Source organism: Falco peregrinus, chromosome 3, assembly GCF_023634155.1.
Source record: "Falco peregrinus isolate bFalPer1 chromosome 3, bFalPer1.pri, whole genome shotgun sequence".
NCBI classification, from domain to species: domain Eukaryota; kingdom Metazoa; phylum Chordata; class Aves; order Falconiformes; family Falconidae; genus Falco; species Falco peregrinus.
In genome coordinates this window covers 31069802-31093374 of record NC_073723.1, presented here as the reverse complement: position 1 = coordinate 31093374, position 23573 = coordinate 31069802, and the positions used below count along the sequence as shown (strand labels likewise).

Below are 23573 nucleotides of genomic sequence, written 5' to 3'. Positions count from 1 at the left end.
TATTTTTGGTGAACACATCCGTTGTTCTACTTAGAACTTGTTACCTAAGCTAAGGTAGAATGTCCCAGGGGTCCCTTCTTAATTCTTAAATCGGAGACATGCTCCTGTGCTTTGGTATGGTGTTTAATTAGAGACCTTTGCTGCAAGTGCTCCTCTTGTCTTGTCTCCCCTTGCCCGATCATTTTTCTCACTACAGTGTTAATTTAGGTCAAACTTGTGAGTTACTAAGGGATTCTCATCCAGACATCATTCTGGAGGATTCTTGGAACTGGTCACTTGCCTTTGGGGAAGGAAGGAAATTTTGCTGTCATTCCATTCAAGCAGAGGATAAGCCAAGCAGCAATTTCAGAACTATGGAGTCTTCTAGGCCCCAAGAATACTGCTTCGCTTCCAGGATGTTTGCGTTTTTCCAAGAGGACCACAAACTTTCCTTTCCATGTGACTTGCTAGCTTTCTAACTTCAGCTTCTTTGTTTTCTTCTCCTTCTGTCTCTGTTCTGCCTCACTTCCTGTGTTGTGAAGTTAAATATCCATTGACTTCTCTTTAACTCTTATTTCTCTTCTTCTCAGGTTGTGGAAACTATTCTGATTTTGTTTTCTCTTCCCTCCCCTCTGCCCCCCCTCCCCCCCCATCCTTCTGCAATTTCCAGCTATTACAGGAGTTTCTTAAATCTCCTGGATGATACCAGAGTCCTGCCTCCGTTGCCTCCTTTGGGACACTACCGAAGCCATATGTACTCTTTGAGAAACTGGTGGGAGGAGATAGTTCCCCACATGCTTACAGTATGTGCTCTCAGGTGTGGTCGTCTTATTCCCATCAGTTTATCACCTTGAGCCTCCAGTAACTGTGTTCATATTTCCACCTCCTGGGCACAAGGTGCTTTAGACTTCCCAGTAAGCTGTGACAAGTGATTCTTTGCTTCCCCTGTGCTGTCAAATTGTTCTATAGCTCTCCTGGTCAATTTATTTAAGCAAGGGATTTTCTGTGATACTTTCATACTGGTGGTGTTAAGTCGAATTTATACTTTCAGGAACTTCAGCATAGGCAGAGGAAATTCTGCTTCCCTTAAAGTCTTTCTTGTCTCTTCTGAACTGGTTTATGTCAGAAGTATGTGGAGGTTCAGACAAACTTAGAAAATGCTTTTCCCTTGACTATACTAAGCCGTAACGGGGCTCTCCCTTAGGATAACTGAGAGCAGCTGATACTGTCATTGAGCTGACAGATAAGGGTGAAGCTGAACTTCAGATAGCGATAATCTTCAGGCAGCAATAATAATAATAATCCAGAAAAAGAAAGGTGAGTGTGTTTATCTTTTTCAGTTTTAAAGTGGGGAGTAGAGGGTATTCTGTTTTTTAAAGCACATCCTTCTAGTGCTTCTGACAATGGCTGCAGCTGCCTTGGTGATTTCCTGCTGAATGAGCCAGATACAGGCTCCTCTGCTTCCAGGCTGCATCTTAAGAGTGCAGGTGCAGAGCGGCTCTAGTTTTGCCTGACCTCTTCTTCCCTAGAGAGAGGGATGTGGCCTTCTCTGAGACCAGAGGCAACCAGCAGGAGGGCAGGCAGGGGCTGGAGGGATTATTTTGTGGAGCACGGCAGCATGGCTGAGGAAGGTGACAGATTGGTATCTTTTGGTGTGAAGTTGCAGGGGTTTATGGAAGCAGAAGACCTGTGAGGATGTAGGCTGTTGTCTTTCACATCTCTTGATTAATGTAGTTGATTAAACTAGGTTATTGTGCATTTAGGTTTGGTTTGGGGAGTTCACAGAAGATTTTTTTTTTTCCCCTACACATGCTCTGAATTTATTGTCCTAGCTGTTTTTTCCTCAGTTGAATAGCCTCATTTTTTTCCTTCATGATGTAATAACTTACTAGTTTACGTTTTTGTAATGTGCCAGTGTAATGTAGTGCTCTGGAGAAGAGCAGGAGAGAGAAAAATGTTACACAGTTATGCGCTCTGCTTTTTATTATTTCTTCTCCAAAAAGCCACAGAATTGAAAAATGCACTGGTAAAGTAGGTTAAAATTGACAGAATTTTCATCTGTCCTCCCACACAAGTGTTAGAAACCTTGGTTTTGCTGCATGAATGCTCATATTTCAAAATCAGCATCAAAGTTCCTAGGGCTGAGTGAGGAGATGATTTAGCACATTTTCCTGATTGCAGCTTGTTGTGATTGTGTCTTTCCTTCCAGTTATTTTGCTTCCCTGTTTCTCTTGGCATTCCCCAAAATAGTTCTTCCAGGCAAACGCTGTAATTTTTATCCTAACTAGTGCACAGTAGCAAGTCTCTTGCTCCCACCTGTTTTTACCTGCTTCTGGCAAGAAGATTGGCTGTCTATTCCTTTTGAAGGGTACCGGCAAGTAAAACTGAAATGCCTCTACCAGTCATTTGGAAGGAAGTGTGGTTTAGCAGTGTGTACATCTTTGTTGATTTGGGGGGGGAAGTGGTGCCAACATGACTAGGATAGATTTCTTGCAGGTGAGTAGTACTCAGAATCCTGATATGCAAAGGTGAGGACCCTTCAGCCCAGTTGTTACAACAATAAAGTGATGTGATCACAGTGTCTTTCACTTTCTTGGTCGTGCTGAATTGTGCAGTGATGTGACTCTAGTAATCTGTTCTCTTTTCAAAAATAAAAATGAATTCCTCCACTTGGTGGCACCCATGACAGCATGTGTGTGTGTTATTTGCATATGTTAAACCAGGAATATGGATTTGCTGTCTGAGCCATTGGAGCCTGAGACTGGCTAGGATGGCAAGAGGCTCTTGAGATTGCCAAGGGAGCCAGAGTTAAGCTCTGGAATCTGGCATTTGTAGCTGGTATAAAGTGTTAGCCTGTGCAGCATGGATGCTGGAAAATGACTGGTAAATCTGGACTGCGCTGGTTTAAAAAAAATGCTGTGGGGAGTCCCTAAGGCCTGGGGAGAAACCATTAATGTTTAATGTACTTTTTCCTGCCATACGGTTGAATTAACACAGTGCTTAAATGCCTCACAATGATGAAAGTGCTGTGGAGCTGTTAAGGCTCAATTTTGAGGGAAAGGGAAATCATTTGGCAAAGTGAGAAATATTTTTGTAACTGCAGCAAATATCTAGCGTGGAGTGCATTTATGCTGTCACAGATTCTTTGCTGAACCATCCAGAAATGTGACAGATATTTTGCCAGGAAGAGCTTTATCTCTCTAAAGTTTCCTGGGAATTTTTTGGTATCATGGGTTGGGAATGAAAGAATATATTTAAATAGATAAACTGATCTGAAGTACATAAAAATTACCCAGATAATAAAACTTGAATTTCAGTTGTAGTGGGTGATACGTTACGAAATATTAGCTGTGCATATTATGATAGTCTGAGGTTTGTTTCTGTTTGTGTCAGTGAAGTCTTCTAGAAGCTGGCTGCTGGTTAAAAGATTTGAGTGGGCTTTTTTTCGTTAATCTTGCTGTTGAACACTATATTCTATTTGTCTGAAAAGAAACAAATGCTTGGTCAAGTGCTTGCCTTAGCATTCCAAACTGAATTCTAAAGTCTCTTCTGGCCTTAATATGACAGTAGCACAAATAATACCTGGTATTTTATTCAGAGCTTTGGCTTAATGGTTCTAAAAGAGAGTTTATATTTTTCCTTCGTTCTTCAGTTGTTCTGTCTCTCATATACACAGATTCTAAGCTGTGTAATCATTATTTCCAAAGACTGATTGTAATCATTATTTCCACCCTCTGTGCTCTCCTCAGGCATTTGGCATTGGGAACAGGCTGAGGGGAGTGAAGGGGATTACAAACAGCACCAAAACAGCAGTGGGAAACCTAGGAATTTCATCCAGGCTTCCAGAGTCTTTGGTCTAGGTCTCTGCTGTGTAGAAGTACTTTTGATGATGTTTCTGTGAACATTAAATCAGGAAGATTTTTTTTCGCCTTGTGTTAAACTTAGTCATTGCTTCTGCATTGACTTCTAACAATGCTTATGGCTCATATTTATTGATTGTATGTTTGACTCTCTTGTGAGGAAGGGATACCCAGAAGTGCAGTGAAAATCATTCAGTGCAGTTACTATCTTGACTTGTTATATAACCAGCATGCTTATTTCCTATACTTAATTTCCATGTGGTCTTTATTTAAATAATAATAATATATCTTCAGAGCCTTTCAACTTTATCCCTATAATGTTCTTTAACACTTTGATGTCTGTCTCTTCAGGGATGATTCTGTCCCAGAGGATAACATTTGGAGGGGTATCCTCTCTGTGATTTTCTTCTTTCTAATCATCAGTGTTCTAGCATTTCCTAATGGTGAGTGAGATTTATACTGTTTATACTTCACTTTTTGTAACATGAATTTCTTTTTATTGCCACTATATTTATTTTGATTTTTATTAAAGTACCACATTTTTTAATGTATTTGTCTTTACTCTTTTGAGCTCCTTTATGTTAAGGGACAGTCTGAAAATGGGTTTCATTTTGTCTGCATATTTCATTCATGACAAAAAGCAGTCATACTGAGCGGAGATAGCTGTAAAATGCAAGTTATTTATAGCTTGTCTGTATCTAACAAGGAAGTCAGATTCTCAAAATCAGTGTCTATTTGCAGGTGCACAGTTGCAGCTCAGATTGGTAAATAATGATGCTGCCAGATCCTTAAACAATGTTTAAAAGGGGTCTGCCTCAGTGTGTTTTAACAGAAGTGTCACTCTACAAATTCTCAGAGAAATAAGATCCTACATAAATCGCCTTAGCAGAAGCTAGCGATAATTAGAAATGTTCTAAATACCATTATGATGTAAACCCACAGTTGCTCAGTAGAAGGTTAAGTTGGACAAAAATTCTGGTAATTGTGTGAGGAGCAGAAGGTGCATCGAGGTAGAAACGTTTGTGTGACAATTCTGTGGAGGAAATCCTGTCTTCCTGTTTTGTTTGGTTGGTTTTTTAATGAATTTTTATTATTTTAAATTTTTGCTTATTGCTGTCAGCAAGAGCATAATTGTTGGGTCAAGTCTAAAGTGTGTGAGGATTGGCAGTGTTCAGGAAAAAAGAGGGATTGTGCTCAGGATAGCTTTGTACTTCAGAGTTGGGATGTGTTTTTCTTATATTTTAAAAGTCATTAATCCATACCGTTCACAAAGTGTTCCCTGAAAAACTGAATGCCAGAGAAAAATGACCTTTATGCATACCATGGTGAAAGAGCAGTCTGCAGTGTGTGCTGAAAATATTTGTTCAGCCACTTCTTGCTACCTCCATGTATGATTCATGTTTAGAGGCTTTCCAGTTTCATCACGCTTGCCTCCTTTGGTCCTTATGTTAACTGAGAGGGTTTTAATCTAATAAAGTCAGTTTATTCACTGGCTCTAAAGTAAGTAATGCTGACACCGGTAAAAAGCATAGTTATCTTAGTTTTTGTCAGATATATGATACTCAGTTTTAGGAGGCCTGCTTGCTAACATTTCATGGCCATCTGATGGCTAAGCACCATGGTTCTTTGGTAACACAGAGAAATTTGTATTTAATTACTTCATTGGGAGCAAGCCATGTGTGAGCTGTGGTCTAGAAAGCAGATCAAGAGATCCTCAGGTGACACCTGAGAGTTATGGTGTCTGCTGAGCAAAATGCACACTAGTCTTCCAGAAACAGCTCTGTATTAATAAAGGAAAATTTTGTCTACACCCTACTAACTGGTAGTCTCCTTTTCCTCTCTGAAATCTGCTGATACTTTTTTTTTTTTAACATAGCCCCAACTTTTGGGTATATTACATAGTTTGATGGAGAACTGATCCATGATCATGCCAATTCCTCATATGAGATATACTGAAAAATAGATTATGTGGTTTTTCTTGACTCTGTTCTAATAAGCTTTTTGTTTACTGTCCACAGGACCCTTTACACGTCCCCACCCTGCGCTATGGAGAATGGTTTTTGGTAAGTTTAAGTTGTATCTCTGACTTTTTTAGAGCTTCTGCAGGACAACAGTTTTAACTTTCAGATGGTTGGAATTGTCATGAAACACAATTGTGCATCAAACTTCCGTGAATGCTGCTTCCCTCCCACTTCCTGAGCAGTGAGTTATAATCTGTTCTTAGTTAAGTTTGGGGATGTCATTGTAGTTACTCTGTATCAGGATGGTGTAAATTAGATTACCAGAACCGGAATCATTTGTTTTGATACTCTGTTTTAGTCCCATTTTGTGTTTGTGCTTCCTGATCTCATCCCTCCCACCTCTTCCTAGTGCTATCTCTTCTCACCCCAAAAAGGTTTGGCGTTTTTACAGCTACTGCATATACTATCTGACTTCTAACTAAATCCAATCTAGTAGGGTGCTTCTTTTCACTATTGGCAAAATATGCTATTACTTTAAATGTTTATTAAATTGTATCATTGTATAGCTTAACATATGTTTATTGATATTCTTGACATATACTCATATTCTTAACTTACAGTTCCAGCAAAAATACCTGTCAATGTTAGTTGAATTTATAGTTTGGAAAACAATTCTATTAACTACAGAACTAACTGAATGAAATTCTGCTCCTTAAACATCTAAATTACATGACAAAAACATGAGGAATTTTATTTGGAAGTAATTCAGAGTTCACAGAGCATATCTTTGTCTGTAAATGTGCTTAAAATCTATCAGGTACATTTGATTTAAAAGCTGATCAGTTTCTTTTTAAGGGGACTGAATGTTTCTCTCTCCTGCCACCTTATGTAGCTAAAAATAAGTAGCCTCCCAAAGTAGACGATTACTCATCTGTTGACATTGAAAGGATACTGCTGATTAGGTAGTACTCATTAAACAATCCTGCTCCTTATGAAGTTTGGGAAGCATGGTGCTACTGCTTATTTCAGGTTTCAGCAAATGTAAAGTAAAAAGTCAGTCTCAATATTGACACTGCCAGAACTTGATCCCCTGTACTTGCGGGAAAAGGCTGCACACACAATCAAGAGCAACATTTTCCCCCATGTAATTCTGCTACTTCTGGCATGGCTCATTTAGCTGCACTTGAGGTCTCAGACCTGTTCAGTAGATGAAAGGCAGTAGCAGTGTGTCCTCAACATTTCAGTATGCACCCTTGCCTGCAGGCTGCACTACTTGTAGTAGTGTGGCATCTGTTTACCTGGTATGTTTTTATATGTACTGCAGAGGACAATATATATATGCTTTCTGATCATGTGTGTGTACTTGAATGGAAGTTGTTCTCTAGCATATACTGGGGATTAATACCATGTGAGTTCTGGTTATAGCTTAAAATATCTTTTTAGAATTGCGGTAGTTTATTTTGGATGGCACATACTAAGTCATAAATCTTTCTGCCTTCCAAGACATTGCTTCAGGATACAAATAAGTTTGAGTGCTAGACTATGGAAAAGGTGTTGGTGTTTATACGCCTCTTCAAATGCAGTCTTAGCTATCTGCGAACTCATGAATAATGTAAAGATATGCTCCCAACAGTAATTTCAACTACCCGCAAATCTACACCTAGGACTCTTAACTTCTTACAAGTTTTTCCTTTTTTTGAAAAAAATGCATATTCAGGCATTGGGAAGCAAGAGGCAGTAGTCCCAAATTCAAGTGTTTCATAACTTACAACAATGTGAAATAATTATTATCATTATCTTTAAAAGCTTTAAGGAGCAGAATTTCCAACTCACAAAAGTAACTCGGACATGCATTAGTTTGTTTATAACTGTTCTTTATGGCCAGCATAGCTCAAAATTGCCAGGTAGGATTATTAAATTGATTTTTGTCTTGGAATCTGTTATATAGGCTTAGGGAGCTGCATTAGTGAGACCAAGAATACTTAAAGCAAAGGAACAGAGCTAATCCAATCCTGGGATCCTAGTGCATCTCTTACTAAAGAGCTTCCTGTTCACAGCTATGTACTACTCGTGTCTAAACTGATTAAACTGATCTTGTTTCGCTTGGGTTCATGCAGTTGAGCATATATTCTATCAGTTGAAACAGGAGGGGATATGAAGTGCTGAGTGCTCAGAGATCACTGTCTGACTTGTGTCTCTTAAAATTTTTTTGCATGTAGCCACTATATGTAGAAAACTCTTTTTGTGCAAACTGGGCATGTGTAGACCAATAGTATGAAAGCAGCTTTTTGGACTCTCTCTGCCCCAAGTTTTGTGAGCGAACGTGATCTTAAAGCTGAGTCTTTTTGCAGGTCTCAGTGTGCTCTATTTTCTGTTCCTGGTGTTCGTGCTCTTCCTTAACTTTGAGCAGGTAAAAGCCGTGATGTACTGGCTGGATCCTAATCTTCGATATGCCACAAGGGAAGCAGATATTATGGTATGTATCCATGGCACTTTATTGGACATTTTGGCTACTTTAGGCATGTTTTATGTGAGCAGGAAGAGATAAATCTGCATTTGCTGGCATGAGCAGTGCAAGTTTGTGCCTATGCTTGACAGAGTCAACGAGCCTTTTGTATCAACTCTATTTACTTACATTGAAATCAGTTGGTGTGAAAAAGTCTTCTCTGTATTTTTTTTTCTAAAGCAGATATTCAGATGAGCATGCAGTTGGCAGTGTGAGATACGTTTGCACTGGGGTGTCTTTGGATTCCTTTAAATAATAGATATGAGCCTGGATACTGAAAATAGACTTAGCAAGGTGGTATCTAAATGAGGCCTTGATGGTGTGACCCAGATCAGTATTTTTGATGCCACAGTGCTGCACTCGGAGAACTTTGGTCGTGCCTTATTGCTCTGAGCTTAGTACATGACTGGCTTGTGTCCTGGTTTCAGCTGGAATGGACCTAATTATCTTCTTAGGAGCTAGTGCGGTGTTGTGGTTTGGCTTTGATGTGAGACTTTTCAGTTCCTCAGGCCTCGCCAGCAAAAAGGCTGGAGGGGCACAAGGAACTGGGAGAGGACACAGCCAGGTCAGCTGACCCAAACTAGCCGAAGAGGAATTCCATACCATGGGATATCATGCTTGGTATATATACCTGGGGAGTTGGCCAGCAGGTGGTTGCTTGGGGACTGGCAAGGCATTGGTCAGCAGGTAGTGAGCAGTGGCATTGTACATCACGTGTTCCTTTCTTCCTTTCCCTCTGGATTTTATTGTTTTCATTATAACTGTTATTGTCATCATTGTTATTATTATTCTGTTTCAATTATTAAATTTTTCTTAGCTCAACCCTTTTTTACATCCCTTTCCAGCTTTCCTCCCCATCCCTCTGGGTGAGGGGGGGAGTGAGCAAGCGGCTGTGTGATACTTAATTACCAGCTAGGGTTAAACCACAACACACGCTTCTGAATATGTGGAAATCTGGATACAACAGCTGCAGGGCTCTGCTGCTTTTCAGTCACCCAGCTAAGCACTAGTGTTATTACCATTGGGAAATTACTTCCATAGACCATGATCTGGAGTGGCGTGGAAAGCCAGGCTTGTTCTTCTGCCTTTTGAGCAGCTTGCAGAGTTTTGAATACAGAAAATGTTCCCCTTCAGGAGGGGACACTAGCATAGGGACTTGAAGTAGTAAAAGGAAGCCTGGGAGAAGTATGTGAGCTATGTTGGGAGGCAGGCAGAAGAGGGTGTGAGCAGTTGAGCACCAAGCAGAAGAGGGGTACTGGGTGGAGAGGCAAGAATTGCAGGTCTTGTCCTCTTCACTTACCGTATCAAATTCCTGCCTGCCACCAGACCAGCATGCTTCCTTGCCCTTGGTTTTGTGCATCTGTGCACCATGGTCACCTGTTGTATATAGTAGGTGCTGTTATTGCACTTGTGCCTCAAGAGTGAGGAAATATGGAGATTGTCTTTGGCAAATAGCAATTTACTGTGTATGCAAACTACTGCACAGCACCTAATCAGCAGTGGCTGCAAGGTCCTGCCCTGTAGCACGTAAGAAGGAATGGAAATCTTTACAGTACAGTAAGCTTACCTTAGCTGATTGCTACTGAGGGCTACATATAGGCTCCTTACCAGGAAAACTCTGGATGCTTCTGGTGATCAGCAGTATCTGTTGTGCAACTGCAGCATCTAGAGTAGGGCTGTGACTTTCTGTTTTGCAGGAGATGGTGTGGTGGTGGTGAGGCGTGGGCAGCCTGCTGTTAGGGTGGTGGGAGGACACATTGCTAAATGGAGCATGAGCATGGGGGTTAGTGATGTTGCCGAGCAACAAAGGGGAGCTGAGCTGAGTTGTCTGTTGGCAAGTCAGATTCACCTGGCTCTCCTGTCATTTAAGTTAGAAATAAGTAGATTCAAGTCAGGGGAGGACTAGTATTACTACTGGCACAGAACCACAGTGCCGCAGATTCCCTGACTGTAGCAGTCAGTGAATACTTTGTACTAGTTTGTAATCCTGATACTGTCACTTGGAGTAAATTTTTAAAGTGTAACTATAATGAAGTCTGCAGCTTGGCCTTTTGTGCAGGGCTGGCAAAGTTGCTTGAGTATAAGAGAAAGTTCAACACATTTCAGTGTATGACTGGCAGAGTTGCAGCTGGAAAGGTGAGATAGAGGGTCAAAACCCCCAGAAAAAAATGAAAAAACCAAGAGCCCTGGGAAAAAAAGCTTAGTTTTGGAGTAACCTCTTTGTGTTCACTCATCATAAAGTTTCAGATATCACGGTGTGGCTAGCAGCCTGCACCTTCCATTCTGTGCTTCTCATTCACAGAGGCGGTGCACCTTTCCCTGAATAACAAGCAGCAATGGCATGTGTGAGAAGCAGTACTTCAGGGAGCACCAGCAGTAAGGGTTACTTGCAGTTTCATAGTGGGACTTAACTGCCTGCTGATAGAAGTATTTGTATGAAATTGTGCATTCTTCTTTTTATGGAGACTGGGATTTAAATCTTTCTCTGCCATCCCCTTTTCAGCTTGATCACAGTTCATTTGTGTGGGATTAGCAAAGCAATAGTTCTGGCCTGAAAGAGAATCCTTTCTTAATTCAACAGCACCGAGCAGTGCTGTGTGGTCACCTGCAGGTGGCAATGTATGTTTTAGGAGGGATGGACAGCAGACATTTTTTAAAATGTGTTTCCAGTGGGGAATAGTTGTTTGTGCTCAGTGACAAGGCAGAGCCCCACAGATGCAGCCTTCTGTTAGCATACAGATTTTTTTGTTGTTGTTATTGGGCAGTGATGTCTAGCAAATAACTTTGCTATGCAAATTGTTGAGAGAACACATTTCTTTTGTTATTGATGACTAGAATATTAATTCATGTTCTTAAGGAATCTGCTACTCATCTGTGACAAAACAGTTACGAGTTCCCTTTGATTTTTTTCCTTTTTAAAAATTATTATTATTTTTAATCCAGCCCTGTGATCGAACTTTCTCAATAGGGTTGTGTTCTGGGAAATTGCTTTTGTGGGGAAAACAAGGCACAAAAGATAATCAAATGAACATTAGGATGATGTCACAGACTGGTGAGGATTAGCCATGATGAGCCACAGCGTGAAAATGGGGAAAGCTGGTTATTTTAGATCAAGACCCCAAGGAAAAGCAAATAACTATTTTCTGAAGTGTTTGCTGGTTTCATTATTACTGATTTTATTGCTTCTACTGTTCCTCTGTCACATAAGAAATACGTGCTACTTCAGGCACCAAGGTCTATCCTATCTTCTGTTAAATTAGAGCTGTACTGTGATGACACTGAGTCTTAATCCTGAAAGTTTTCCTGCAGACTTTAGAAGGACAAGAAAGTGGAATAATGCTTATTTTAATATCCTTGTAATTTCAGGCTTGTTGTACTGGATAGAAAGAAGTTTCTTCACACTAGTGTTTCTGAAGTTGTCTGTTGATTGAAGTTTTTTGTTGGTTTTATTTATTAATTTTCGTTAACAGGAGTATGCTGTGAACTGCCATGTGATCACCTGGGAGAGAATCCTCAGCCACTTTGATATATTTGCTTTTGGGCATTTCTGGGGCTGGGCTATGAAGGCTTTGCTGATCCGTAGCTATGGGCTGTGCTGGACTATTAGCATCACCTGGGAGCTCACTGAGGTAAGCCATCCATCTAAGTGTGTGAGACTGGAATTGTTCTTAGGGGGAGGTGTGAACATTACTAGAAGGCTGACTCACTAGTTCTCAGTATAGATTTACATTTGAAGCCTTATAAACCGGATGCTGAGCAATTGATGCTTTTAGTGGACAGCAGCAAGCTGGGGTTTAGGTAAATGACTTACTACTACTTGAATAGGAGTGAGATCTAGGCCAGCCTATTGGTGCCATCCATAGTTAGTTTTTTGGCTGTTATGGGAGTCAGTACTCATGCTACTTCAGATGTTGACCAATATTCCCTGGTTCAGGGCAATTGTTCTTGTTTTTCACCTTGGAACATCTGTGATCTACTGTCATGATCCCCTTACCCCAAATGCAACATTATTACATGTTATGTATAGTTGTGCATACTGTAGAGCAACTAGGAATTGAGGGATCCCTGAGGAAGGTGTGAGGACACATGAGGAGAAGTCTATATGGAATGGCAAGACACCATTCAGTGTGGTGTTTTCTGTTGTGAGCCGTTCTTTTGTTAAATTGTACCCCACAAACCTAGTTTATTCATATTCACTGACAAAAAAAATGATATTTTTTTTTTAACTAGACCTAGATCTAAGCTAGTTCACATGCAGTGTAGTCCCCTGCACCATGGTTTGAAGGACCACTGACTTACTATCTAGCTTTACCACAGTTCTCCTAAGCACATGCATAAGTCATTTGACTGCTGGCACTTTCAAATCCTGTTTTGGATTAAAAAAAATACAGGTGCTTGACTTGATTCAGTCAACTGACTGTTGCTTGGGCTGCTGGTCTTTATTGTTAGATCTGTTTTAAGGATTCAGGCTGATTAATTGTCTCTGTAAATGCTTTCGTTTGCATGTAACCTAGAGCTTGATTAGTAGAATGTGTGTCACCTAAAATCCAAGGATGTGTTTCTATAAAAATGAGTTCAATTTCATTGTATTCTTTGATTGGACAATTCAGACAAAAAAATATCCAATTTTTATCAGCTTTGGGACAGCATAGTCTAACCTGTCACACTTAACATACTAAGTGTATTTATAAACACCTGAATTTAGTCTTTAAAATTATGTTTTTCTGTAGAACTTGCTGTCAGATGAGCCAAGCATTCTCAGGACAAGGCATGTATAATTCAAAAACATAGATAAGGATTTAGTTGTCTGAAATTAAACTTCTGGGTTTGAAAATACTAGTGCCATGGGTTCCTTTTTAAAACATGTTTTTTATTCTGTGTCATTGAAGGATATGTGGTTTTCTAAGCTATTTTGAAACTGCTTAAGATTGGGATTCTGCAAGTATCCATCCACAAAAAACAACTTTGCTAGTTATTGTACTCATTTTTTCTGGCTGGAAAAGAATAAATTTGTTTCACACAGCCTCTTATCGTTCAGTTGATCATCACACAACCATCATCTTCAATTTGACACCACATGGGGTGTCTAGTATTCCCTATTGCTGAAAGGCAGGTTATTGCAACAGACAGTGTGTTGGGTAAAGTTCAACATATAGAGAGGTTATCACCACTCAAATGGATTTTTAATGAACTAGTTAATTCAGGAGAGTCATTAGAAACCTACAGAAGTTATCAGGGCAGTTACACAGGGATTTAGCTGTGCATCTCCTATTAGCATTAATGGATTTCAGCTGGCTCCCCGTTCTGAAATGGGACACTTGGCTCATGCTCCGTACTATTGGATTAAAGTTGAGATGCAGGCAGACCTTGGTGTCTCATTCTGAGAACCTTAGAGATGGTCTGGCTAACACCTATGCTCTGGTTTTTTTGCCTTATTATCTGCAAGTTCTGGTGTCTTTTGCTGGATTATTGCAGATTGAGATTCATAGTTTAGTGCCCCTTTCAGGTTAAATAATTTAAAACATGAAAGAGAAACTAGCAGGATAACGAGCAACATTGTGTAGCTTGGGTCCTGAAGAGGAACAGATTTTCTTTTCTACAGGTTGAAATTCCCATAGCCTTGTCAAAGAAAAACAAATTGTCTTGATATACTTTTGCAAGAGTTTTCAAAGGAACTGTCGTCGTCATTATCGGTCACTGTAATTTATTATAAATGGACCATTATTCATTCTTGCTGTATACAGAAAACATTCTTCTTGTTCCTTTTCCCCTATCTTATTTTTTTTCAATACTTTATTTATACATCTGTAAACAAAGGACACTTTATTACAAAATCATACCAATAATCTTCCACAGACACAGTTCCACTGACAAAAATTGTACTGTTTTTGTAGAGGTAAGAATATTCCTGTTTGCTGTGTGTTTTCTTAAGCATCTCCTTGAGTATTCCAAAGGGACTGCTTAACACATAGCTGTTCCAGTCCACAGCTAACTTTTTCAATCTATTTTTTGGTTTGCTGTGATTTTTCTTGTAGAACAGAGATACAATTATTTTCTCTTATAGGTGGATGAGAGGTGCTGAATCTTATCTCTCAGTAAATTATGTTTATGCCTTGCCTTAACGCTGGCCAGTTATTCTTCACTCTATCGAAAGCGTAAAGTCACCAAATGTATATGTAAATACATTTAATTGCCTCATAGTGGTCTTCAGTTCAGCTGAGTATTCAGAAAGGAACAGATTGCTTCAGAGGTAAATGATTTATGCGCTTTTCCAAGGGAAATCTTGAAGGGACTGAGTATGTTTTGATATATATCAAGATGGTGTCAGCTTTTCAGTCTGATGTTGGTTTGTTTCTGGTCTATTTTCCACTATCTTCATCATAAAAGTACCTTCAACATTAGTGCTTAGCAGAGACCAAGCAGGAAGAGAGAGTGGAATATTGTCTTAACTTCCTGAGCCATTCTGGATCAAGTACAGCAGCAAAGCTTGCAGTGTCTGAAATATTGGTGAACTCTTAATTAATCTCTTTACGGTCACTAAATTTCCTAAAAGTCATAAATGAAAGAGTTTTGAAATAGAACAAGTCTTAAGTCCTGAACTCCAGAATTCATTAGTACTGACAGTTGTTACAAGTGCATCTGTGGTACTTACTTCACCTTGTTGCTGGTTTAGAAAACTTACTTCTGTTAAAAAACTGTTTAGCAAAAGTAAATTTCTTTTGCTTTTTTTTTTTTTTGTAAGCGCAAAACACCTTTCCTCCAAGAAATGCAGCGGTTCTGCTTGTTTCATGCATTTCTATGAATGTTCTGTGTATCGTCTTTTAAGAGGCCAAGAGCTGCATGATATCCTTATACACAGCATAGCCCCAATGGGGAATGGTGAGAAGGAAACCTCTAATGTGTGGCTCTGTCCAAGGCCTCCTGAGTTAATGGAAGGATGCCCATCAAATTTCAGTGGTTGTAGCTCATGTCCTTCAAGTGTGACATGTACTGAAAAGCTGATTTTTGAATGTGTACTTAAAAAGTGAATTTATGAATTCTGTGCTGTTCCTCATCCAGAATCTTTTTGCTGTATTCTGTAGCTCTTCTTCATGCACCTTCTGCCTAATTTTGCTGAATGCTGGTGGGATCAAGTCATTTTGGACATCCTGCTTTGTAACGGGGGTGGCATCTGGTTGGGCATGGTAGTTTGTCGTTTCTTGGAGATGAGGACCTATCACTGGGCAAGCTTCAAGTAGGTCTAAATTAAACCTTGATAAACATTGTTTGTTGTAATATTGAATTAATTTCCTTGGGAAATAAACCGCATTTTTGCGTATGTAAAGTGCATATAGTATAGAATTAGCATGCAATCTGCACCTGCTAACAATGCTGTAAATTTATTTTAAATGTTAAAAATCCATCTTATAGTAATGCTACTGTACAGCATATATTTGTAAATATGATTAGGTGTATATATAATTTTCCTTTGCAATCTTAAGTTACAAGCATTGATGCCAAATGAAAATATACAGTAGTAGAGCTATTTGCATTTTTGGTGTATTTTGTACAAGTAAAACTTTGAAGAAGGCAGTAAAGAAAATTGTAATTGTTTTCTCATTATATAATGTTTTTAAACTAGATTTGGGCTGTCCTTGGTGAGGCATTAGTGTAGCAATCTGTCAGCACTAGTTGTAATTGCAGAGGAGTCAGGCTGATTGTACCTGTACTGTGAATTGCCTTACCCCATTGCTGACCCATTGCAGAATAAAGTAATGTTTGTTGTGTAAAAGGGCAACAGCTTGTGGCATAGCACATGTCAGTTCCTAACTATCCAGGTATGGTTTCTTCTGTAGTTTTTTGCCCCTCTCCAGCCTTCTTCCCTGCCGGTTGGTGGCAAGCCATGGTTATCTGCACATTACCGGTGGTATAGACGAAACAGGATTAAGTACAATGAATTGGCAAAGAATATTGCCTTGAGAGATGGAAAAGGAGCTCAAATCTTGACTGCAAATTTGTACCTTGCGTGAACTTCTGTACTACTTTCATTTCTTACTCACAAATTTATTAATTGCTCTGAGGACCATCCAGCCTTTAGTCTCAATTCAATTGCTCTGCATTTCAGTTCATGAGGAATAATAAGCATTGTAGAGTTGATGGCCCTTCTGTTTTTAGAGAGCTGACTGAAAGCTAAAACAGCAGGGTATTTATGGCAAGACTAGTCTTTACTATCATTGTGAAGTGATTTTTCCTCATGTTTTTAAATGCATAAGTAGATTTTTCTGGACCTCTACTACGAAGAGGAGCTGCACAAAATGAGAAGCTTTTGCTTGTGCCCTTTTGTTTCCTTTTTCTTTTTTTAATTGAATAAACACAGAGCTTAAAGATTAGAAGATTCCCCCTAACCTAAGATCCCATAAACCTAAATAAACACAACTATCAGAAATATTAAATCTGAATCCCCTTTGTCCAGAAGGGCTGGGGAAATAACAGGATGAAACCAGACTTCTAGCCCTGCTAGTCTTCCTTCAGAAAAGGAAACTCTTGCATTTTTTTCCTTTGGATGCTGTTGCTCATCTGAACTAATGTTATCAAAAGCAAGAACCAGTAATGTTCTTGTCAGATGAACCTCTACTCACATCCCATTTCAAAAGGGAATTTAAAAGTCTTCTAGCTTTTAACAGTGCTATCCCATCTCTCCAGAAGATTCACGTGTATCTAATATCAGAACAGCAAGGGTTGTGTGAACTTGGAAGTGCAGTATTTTCAAACCTGTGGAGCCAGCCCTTATACAATTAATGAATAATGAACCTGATAGATTCTTGAATTATTGATGTCAGCGAGCTCTAGAATGAGTCTTTGGGACAAGAGCAGTGGCAGCATTGACTAGGAAGAAATACCATCTAGGTTTTCCAAGGGGGCTGCAGAATCGTAGTCCTTTTTTCTTCCTTCAGGCAGAGTTATAGATCTATTTTGTAGTTAATTACTGACTGAGGATAGAGGAGGGTGGACTTTATAGCAGAACGTGCCCTGACTGAAATGCTTAGTAGATTATACTGCTAAATTCACCTGTGTGTGGTGCACAGTTGTGCCTGTGAAGATCTCTGCTGTCCAGCGAAAAAGAGTGATTGTTCTGCAACATCAGTAACATGGCTATTGCTTTTTTGTTTTCCTTGCATATTCCTTGTATTTACTTCAGCGATTCTCTTTTTCTAGGGACATTCACACAACTACAGGAAAAATCAAAAGAGCTGTATTACAGTTCACCCCTGCCAGCTGGACCTATGTCCGCTGGTTTGACCCTAAGTCTTCATTTCAAAGAGTGGCTGGAATCTACCTTTTTATGATCATTTGGCAGGTAAGAAATAAATTCTGTGAAATCAAAGCTGCCATCAGCTCAGTTACTTAATGGCTGTTTGGCTAGGAGATATTCTAATGTGATGTATGTCCGTCATTGAAATACACAGTTAAATGCATTGATAGTACGGAATTGGTCAGGGCATTGTTGGTGGGAGTTACATGATAGTTCAGGAGTGTAATTACAGAATCTGTAGAAAAACCCAAATGTTACAGATTGCTGTACTGGACATCAGATTGCTCTTTGCAATGGATATAGTTTTAAAAACTGGTAGACAGTGAGGTTTTGGGTGGGGTGGGGGTGTTTGCCGTTTTGGGTGGTTTTTTTTTTTTTCTTCCTCTCTTTCTATTGACTGGATGGATCACTGATACTCAGAATTTTGACCTTGATCCAGCAAGACTCCATAATATGTCCCAACCACTTAGGTACTTAAGTCTGCCAGTGTTTGCATGATTAACTAAAAACCTTTTTTTTTTTTTTTAATTTGCCGAATTTAGTTTGTAAAAAGAGAACCAGAACTGTTTGATATGCTTTTTTTTTTTCTTTGAAACATATGATATCTTCTATTAAATTTGCCCCAGTCATTCATACCACGTTTAGGTTATGCAAGTTATCAGAAGACCTCTGCAGTGTGTTATTAGTGTCTGATTGCTTAATGGGTTTCTGGAAAGAGAGCAAATACTTTCATAGAGATGTCTGGAGGGTATTGTTTGTTTTACTTGTCCTAGAGCAGGAATCTTAGACTCTTTTAATCTTCAATCTAACCAGCAGAGCTATAGTAGAGCATAAATAGTTTTCCTTCGGTGTTTTAGTTTCCATATTAATCTTTGCACATTTTCAAGTGTCGTAACTCATTAAGTTATGCAAATTGAATGCTATTAACTAACTTTTTTTTTTTTTCTTAGCTGACTGAGTTGAATACATTCTTTTTGAAACATATCTTTGTGTTCCAAGCAAGCCACCCTTTAAGCTGGGGGAGAATCCTTTTCATAGGAATCATTACAGCACCCACCGTAAGGTAATTTTGTTGCCATGTTTTTTTTTCTTCAATTTAAAGTAACTTGACTTCTAGGCACCCAAGGACTGCCTACAGTTTGTGAGTAAGTACAGTGCATTTCAAGAAATCTATGCTTTTGCCACCATGACAAGCAAAACAATCACCACTTCAATAAAGTATATTTTCTGACAAATAAACTAATAAGGTAAAATGTGTTTAAACACCTGCATGTCCATAGGGATGCAGAACCAGTGTGTTCCATCTTCTATTGGTATAGCATCTCCCTGTTCTGTGAGTTAGCTGCATATGTTGTTCTGAAGGATTGTATCTGAAAGTGTCCAAGTTGATGAGTCAGGTGCTCAAAAAGGCATAATGAGGAAAACCAGAGCTGCTGGTTTTTCTGAGCTGCTTATTTTGTTTGTCTACAGGAAATATTAGTATGTTATAAGAAAAGATAGAGCATTGTCATATTCTGAGTAACAAAACAGTATATATGCAGTGTTAATAGTTGTACAGATACATTAACCTGCTTCTAGCCTTGCACAGTATTTCACATTTCACATTGTTAGCAGAGTTCTCTTACTTTTTTTTTTCATGTGACAGCTGGAGATAGACAGAATGCATGCAGTTCTGAAGTTAAGAGGCAGGGAATTCCCCATTCATGAGTGAAGTGATGTTACCTGGGACAGTTAAATGGCAGCCATGCATAGGTTTATTCCTAAAATACAGCTGTTAGTGTCTCAGGTTAAGTGCAGTGATTTCACACTGTTGATTAAATCACCTTAAACATTCTATTAGCTCCTGTATCGGTGAGGTTTTAAGTATTTTTATGGCACTTGCCAACTTGTAGATGTCTTTATTCTTAAACAATCCGTGTATAGTTGGATTAATAACACTTCCCCATCTGTTGGTGGAGATCTGAGACAAAGACAGAAAAAGAACTTCAGTTCCACTTTGGAATTCCCCTCTGTAAACTTAACATTTAGGAGCATGAAGAACACAGCAGAATGGTCTCCAGGCTGTTTTAAAAATAGTGAGAATTTCTACTCTGTTCTTAAAGGGAAAACATGCCAGTGGTTAGAGCACTCACCCAGGACATGGAATAGCCATATTCAGCTTTCTTCAAGATTCAAACCCATATCTCTCAAGAAAATGCAAATGTCAAAGAATTAAATACAAACTGTGGAAAAAGTGGAGTTTTTCAAATTCTTTCAAAGCTGTTGCACTTTGCCTAAAAGAATTGGAGATTCAGTGGAGAGGCAGGAGACAAAACATAGCTTTGTTAGCCTACTAGTTTGAGTACTTTCCCAGTCCTTGCTCTCAGGATTTTCTGTGTTGTTTCAAGCTATTTGATCTATGTGATAATCTGTCCTACTAGAATTGAAGCCATCTGTTAGACATCCAGCACGATTGCATGTGGCTTTGAGCATCAGCACTTCATTTTCAGTATAGATACATTTGTAACATAAACTTGTTTTCTAAATGTAAATGCTCTGGGGACTTTCAACTTCACTGATGAATTTTCTTGTTTCCCTTCTCAGGCAATACTATGCATACCTCACAGATACACAGTGCAAAAGGGTGGGAACCCAGTGCTGGGTGTTTGGGTAAGTGTTCTTGCTGCATTCGTGAAGCACTTGGACAAGTGTTAAGTATGAGTCCAGCACAGGAACAGCTTTGCATGAAGCCAGTCCTTGTTACGTATTGTTTTAGGTGTAAAGAACAGTATGGAGAGATTTTCTTTCTTTCCCCTGCCCCCCGCCCAAGTTTAGAGGAAAGGAAAATTCTGGATTTGGAGGTAGAACATAGGAAGTGATGGAATGAGTAGGGAGAAGAACAGAAGGAAGAACTAGAAACTGCTGGGTAAAGCTAGGCTCCTTCAAGGTAGTATTGGCCTTGCTGCCCATTGTCTCAGTCAGGTGAGAAGGCCAAAGCTTTTGCCTCTGCTGCTTGCCTGTCATCGGAGCAATGTTTGCCTGGCCATCAAGGTGGGCATTACTGCTGTTAGTGGAATCACAGCAGAAGACAGTGAAACAAGCCATGGTTATCAAATATTTCTATGCTGCCCTCAAAGAGGGAAAGGAATATCACTGTGAACAATGATTACCTTGTCTATGATCTCTTTCAACATATCTCTTGGAGGAGACCTTTAAATTAAGAGTTTGCATGATTGCTTCTGGTGAGAACTTCCTTCTCTAGGTGGCTTGACTGAAACGTACTGTTCTGGAAACCTTAAGCATTTGCTATTGTAGTGTTGTAAAAGCTGCTTGTAAATAAGCAGCGTAGTAGTGTCTCTTTTGATTTATGACTTGGAAGCTTACAAATGGAAAATGATAGACGATCCTAAATCCCATCTTAAAGAAAAAAATATGTATTTTAAGAAACTATTCAAGAAGCTAATTTCTGGTGGCAATGATTTTAAATTAAAGCAGCTGCTTCATTCTCTTTGTCAAGATTAAGGTATATCTTATTTTCAAATTGTCTGAACCATTCTCATGTTTAATAGAAGAATCTTTTACTGTTTTAAATTGGAATAGCATTTCAATGAGCTGTAAAATACTGAGATCTAATTTGGAGAGTGTGCTCTGGCAAACTTATCTCGCCTTTACTGTTAGTCTTAAGGATGTTACAGAGTTTTAGGAACAGTGCTGGGCTGGAAAGCATGTTTCCAGGTGCTCTACAGCACTGTAAAGAATGCCCCTTTCTCAGCATTTTATTGAGATAAGAGCAGAGCATGCTGCAGTATAATTGAAGAGATTTCTACTGTTGTTTTAAATGTACCCTGGAGAACAAGATACAAGTCTCCTTGGGTGTTGCTGGGCTTAAGTATTCACCTCTTTCACTGACTTACCACCTTCCTGGATGGGTCTGTTACTGTCTTCAACTCAGGACTGTAACATCCAGTGGACACACAAAAGGTAGTAACTCTGTTCTTGTTTAGTTTTACTGGTGCTGAGTAGGAGTAGGTAACATTTTCTGTAAGCCTAAACCTCCTTACTGAGGGAGGACCCCCTCCTCGAAACACGCATTATGATTCTTAGAAGGTGTCTGTAACATACACAGGTCCTTAAAAAGGATTATTTTAATGATCGTGGCAGAGTAACCTGTCTTTCTGGGTTTGGTATGGAAGGTGCTTTAGTACCGAAGGTAACTAATTTATCACACAGTTAATATAACTACTTAATTTACAATTAGAATCAAAGAACCTTTCTCTGTTTGTGCATAAACATTTTAATAGTTAAAAATAAACTCTGTTAGTATTTGAGACAGGCATTTGAATACAGACATGTTACTGAAACCTGTATTTAAATTAATGGGGAATTGAGATGCTTATATGAAAAAGGATATTTGCTCAACTATAGATGGTAATTTTAGAGTTATAGAAGACACATTTTAAAGAGTTCTGTAATTTTGGGGGAAGAATTTTCAAGTTCTGCATTACGAAGAAAGAAAGATGACCTTGTTTCGTCCATATTAAACATATTCTTTTGCAAACTGAAGAGAAATATGATGCTGAATGTTTGCCTTCTGGCTCTGAAAAATTGTTGAGGGTTGTAGAAACCATCATCTTGGGTTCAAAGTTCTCACTGAACACATTGATGTCATATATGTCAATATATATATGCTTAAAGATCTCTTTACAACTGCATAACAAGAACTGCAATAGAATATTCAACAGTCCGATCTAATAATGGGAAATGTGCATGGAGCAAGTTCTTCTTGATGCTGCTTACTTCTGTAATTGCTAGAAAAAACAGAGCAACGCTAGGATTTCCTTTTATTTGTTGGAAAAACAGGACTCTTCAGGTAATTTAACAATCCAGAATATAATTTCTGAAGCAATTAAAAGCAAGTATATAGAATACTCATATCTGTGGTGATCAAGACCTACTTCTAAAGGCACAAATTTAATTTGTAATGGTCTAACCATGGGAATAGTTAAAATTAGTGCCTTGCATTAGTATGGAATTGTGTTCTCTAACTTGAAATATACTGTACCATCACTCTTAGTAGATGGACAGTAAGTGAGATAAGGCATGAAGAAGGCCAGTGCAACAGCTCTGCTGGAAATTGCACCATTTTCATTAAGATGAAGCCTTTCAAAGAGGAATATCGTAGGATGTTACAAGACTATTTTGATTGAATAAAAACTTGTAGTGTCTTTAGTTCTATGGAGTGTTCTCATCACCCTTCAGTAGGACACTAACACCTTTCACTGTTGGTATTCTTCTATTTTTTGATTTACAACTTTAACTGTAATAGCTGTCCTATTGTACAACACACTTAACCCAAGTATTCTTGACAAGAATAATGGAAAGAATGTATAAATGCAGCACAAACAGCTGTATAATTTTTCTGAGTCCTTGTTGAAAATAGCCTGTTGTTTTGTTTATACCTTTGAGTATATCACACCCTCTTATGTTTGTTTCCTGATGGTGGTCTTTCTGTTCCCACTGCTGTAGCTCAGTTTAACTATTTGGGTTTTTTTAAATCTGAAGCTGGATCAGTAAGAATAATATAAAATGAAGAAAGAAAAATAGTTGGTCACCCAACAGAGTAACACTGCTCTGAAATTTTTATTAATATGCACCTCATTCATTTGCAGTATTGGTCAGTTAGGCGTTAATTCCACAGTTCTTAAGTTTTGGCCCCACTCACCATGTTGCAAGTCACATGGTACAGAGAAAGCTGTAATTTATTTGCACCAGGACCATCTCCACAATACTGGTTGTTAAGTTGTGCATACATCTTTCCTCACTCTTTCACGGAGGGAGCTGGATCCTGTCTGTCAGGCAGTAGAGCCATTTTTGGCAGCTTCCTGGTTGTGGAGAGTGTGGGTAGGGAACGTGTCCTGCAGGGTCGAGCTTGGGAGACCAAACCACTTGACCTGATGTTAAGTGTGCCTTGCGCACATTTGAGGGAGAATTTTCAT

General features: G+C 39.0%; 1 protein-coding gene across 2 annotated transcripts in view; it reads left to right on the top strand.

The window, feature by feature from the left end:
• The window catches only part of PTDSS1 (phosphatidylserine synthase 1), a 32707-nt gene that overhangs the window by 1472 nt on the left and 7662 nt on the right, over nucleotides 1-23573 (top strand). For both annotated transcript variants that reach the window (XM_005231001.4, XM_027777713.2), the window contains exons 2-9: nucleotides 4191-4282; nucleotides 5858-5902; nucleotides 8152-8276; nucleotides 11777-11935; nucleotides 15389-15540; nucleotides 17502-17643; nucleotides 18549-18661; nucleotides 20182-20247. In XM_005231001.4, the coding sequence (XP_005231058.1) occupies nucleotides 4191-4282; nucleotides 5858-5902; nucleotides 8152-8276; nucleotides 11777-11935; nucleotides 15389-15540; nucleotides 17502-17643; nucleotides 18549-18661; nucleotides 20182-20247 (894 nt within the window). The remainder of the gene's footprint in view (nucleotides 1-4190; nucleotides 4283-5857; nucleotides 5903-8151; nucleotides 8277-11776; nucleotides 11936-15388; nucleotides 15541-17501; nucleotides 17644-18548; nucleotides 18662-20181; nucleotides 20248-23573) is intronic.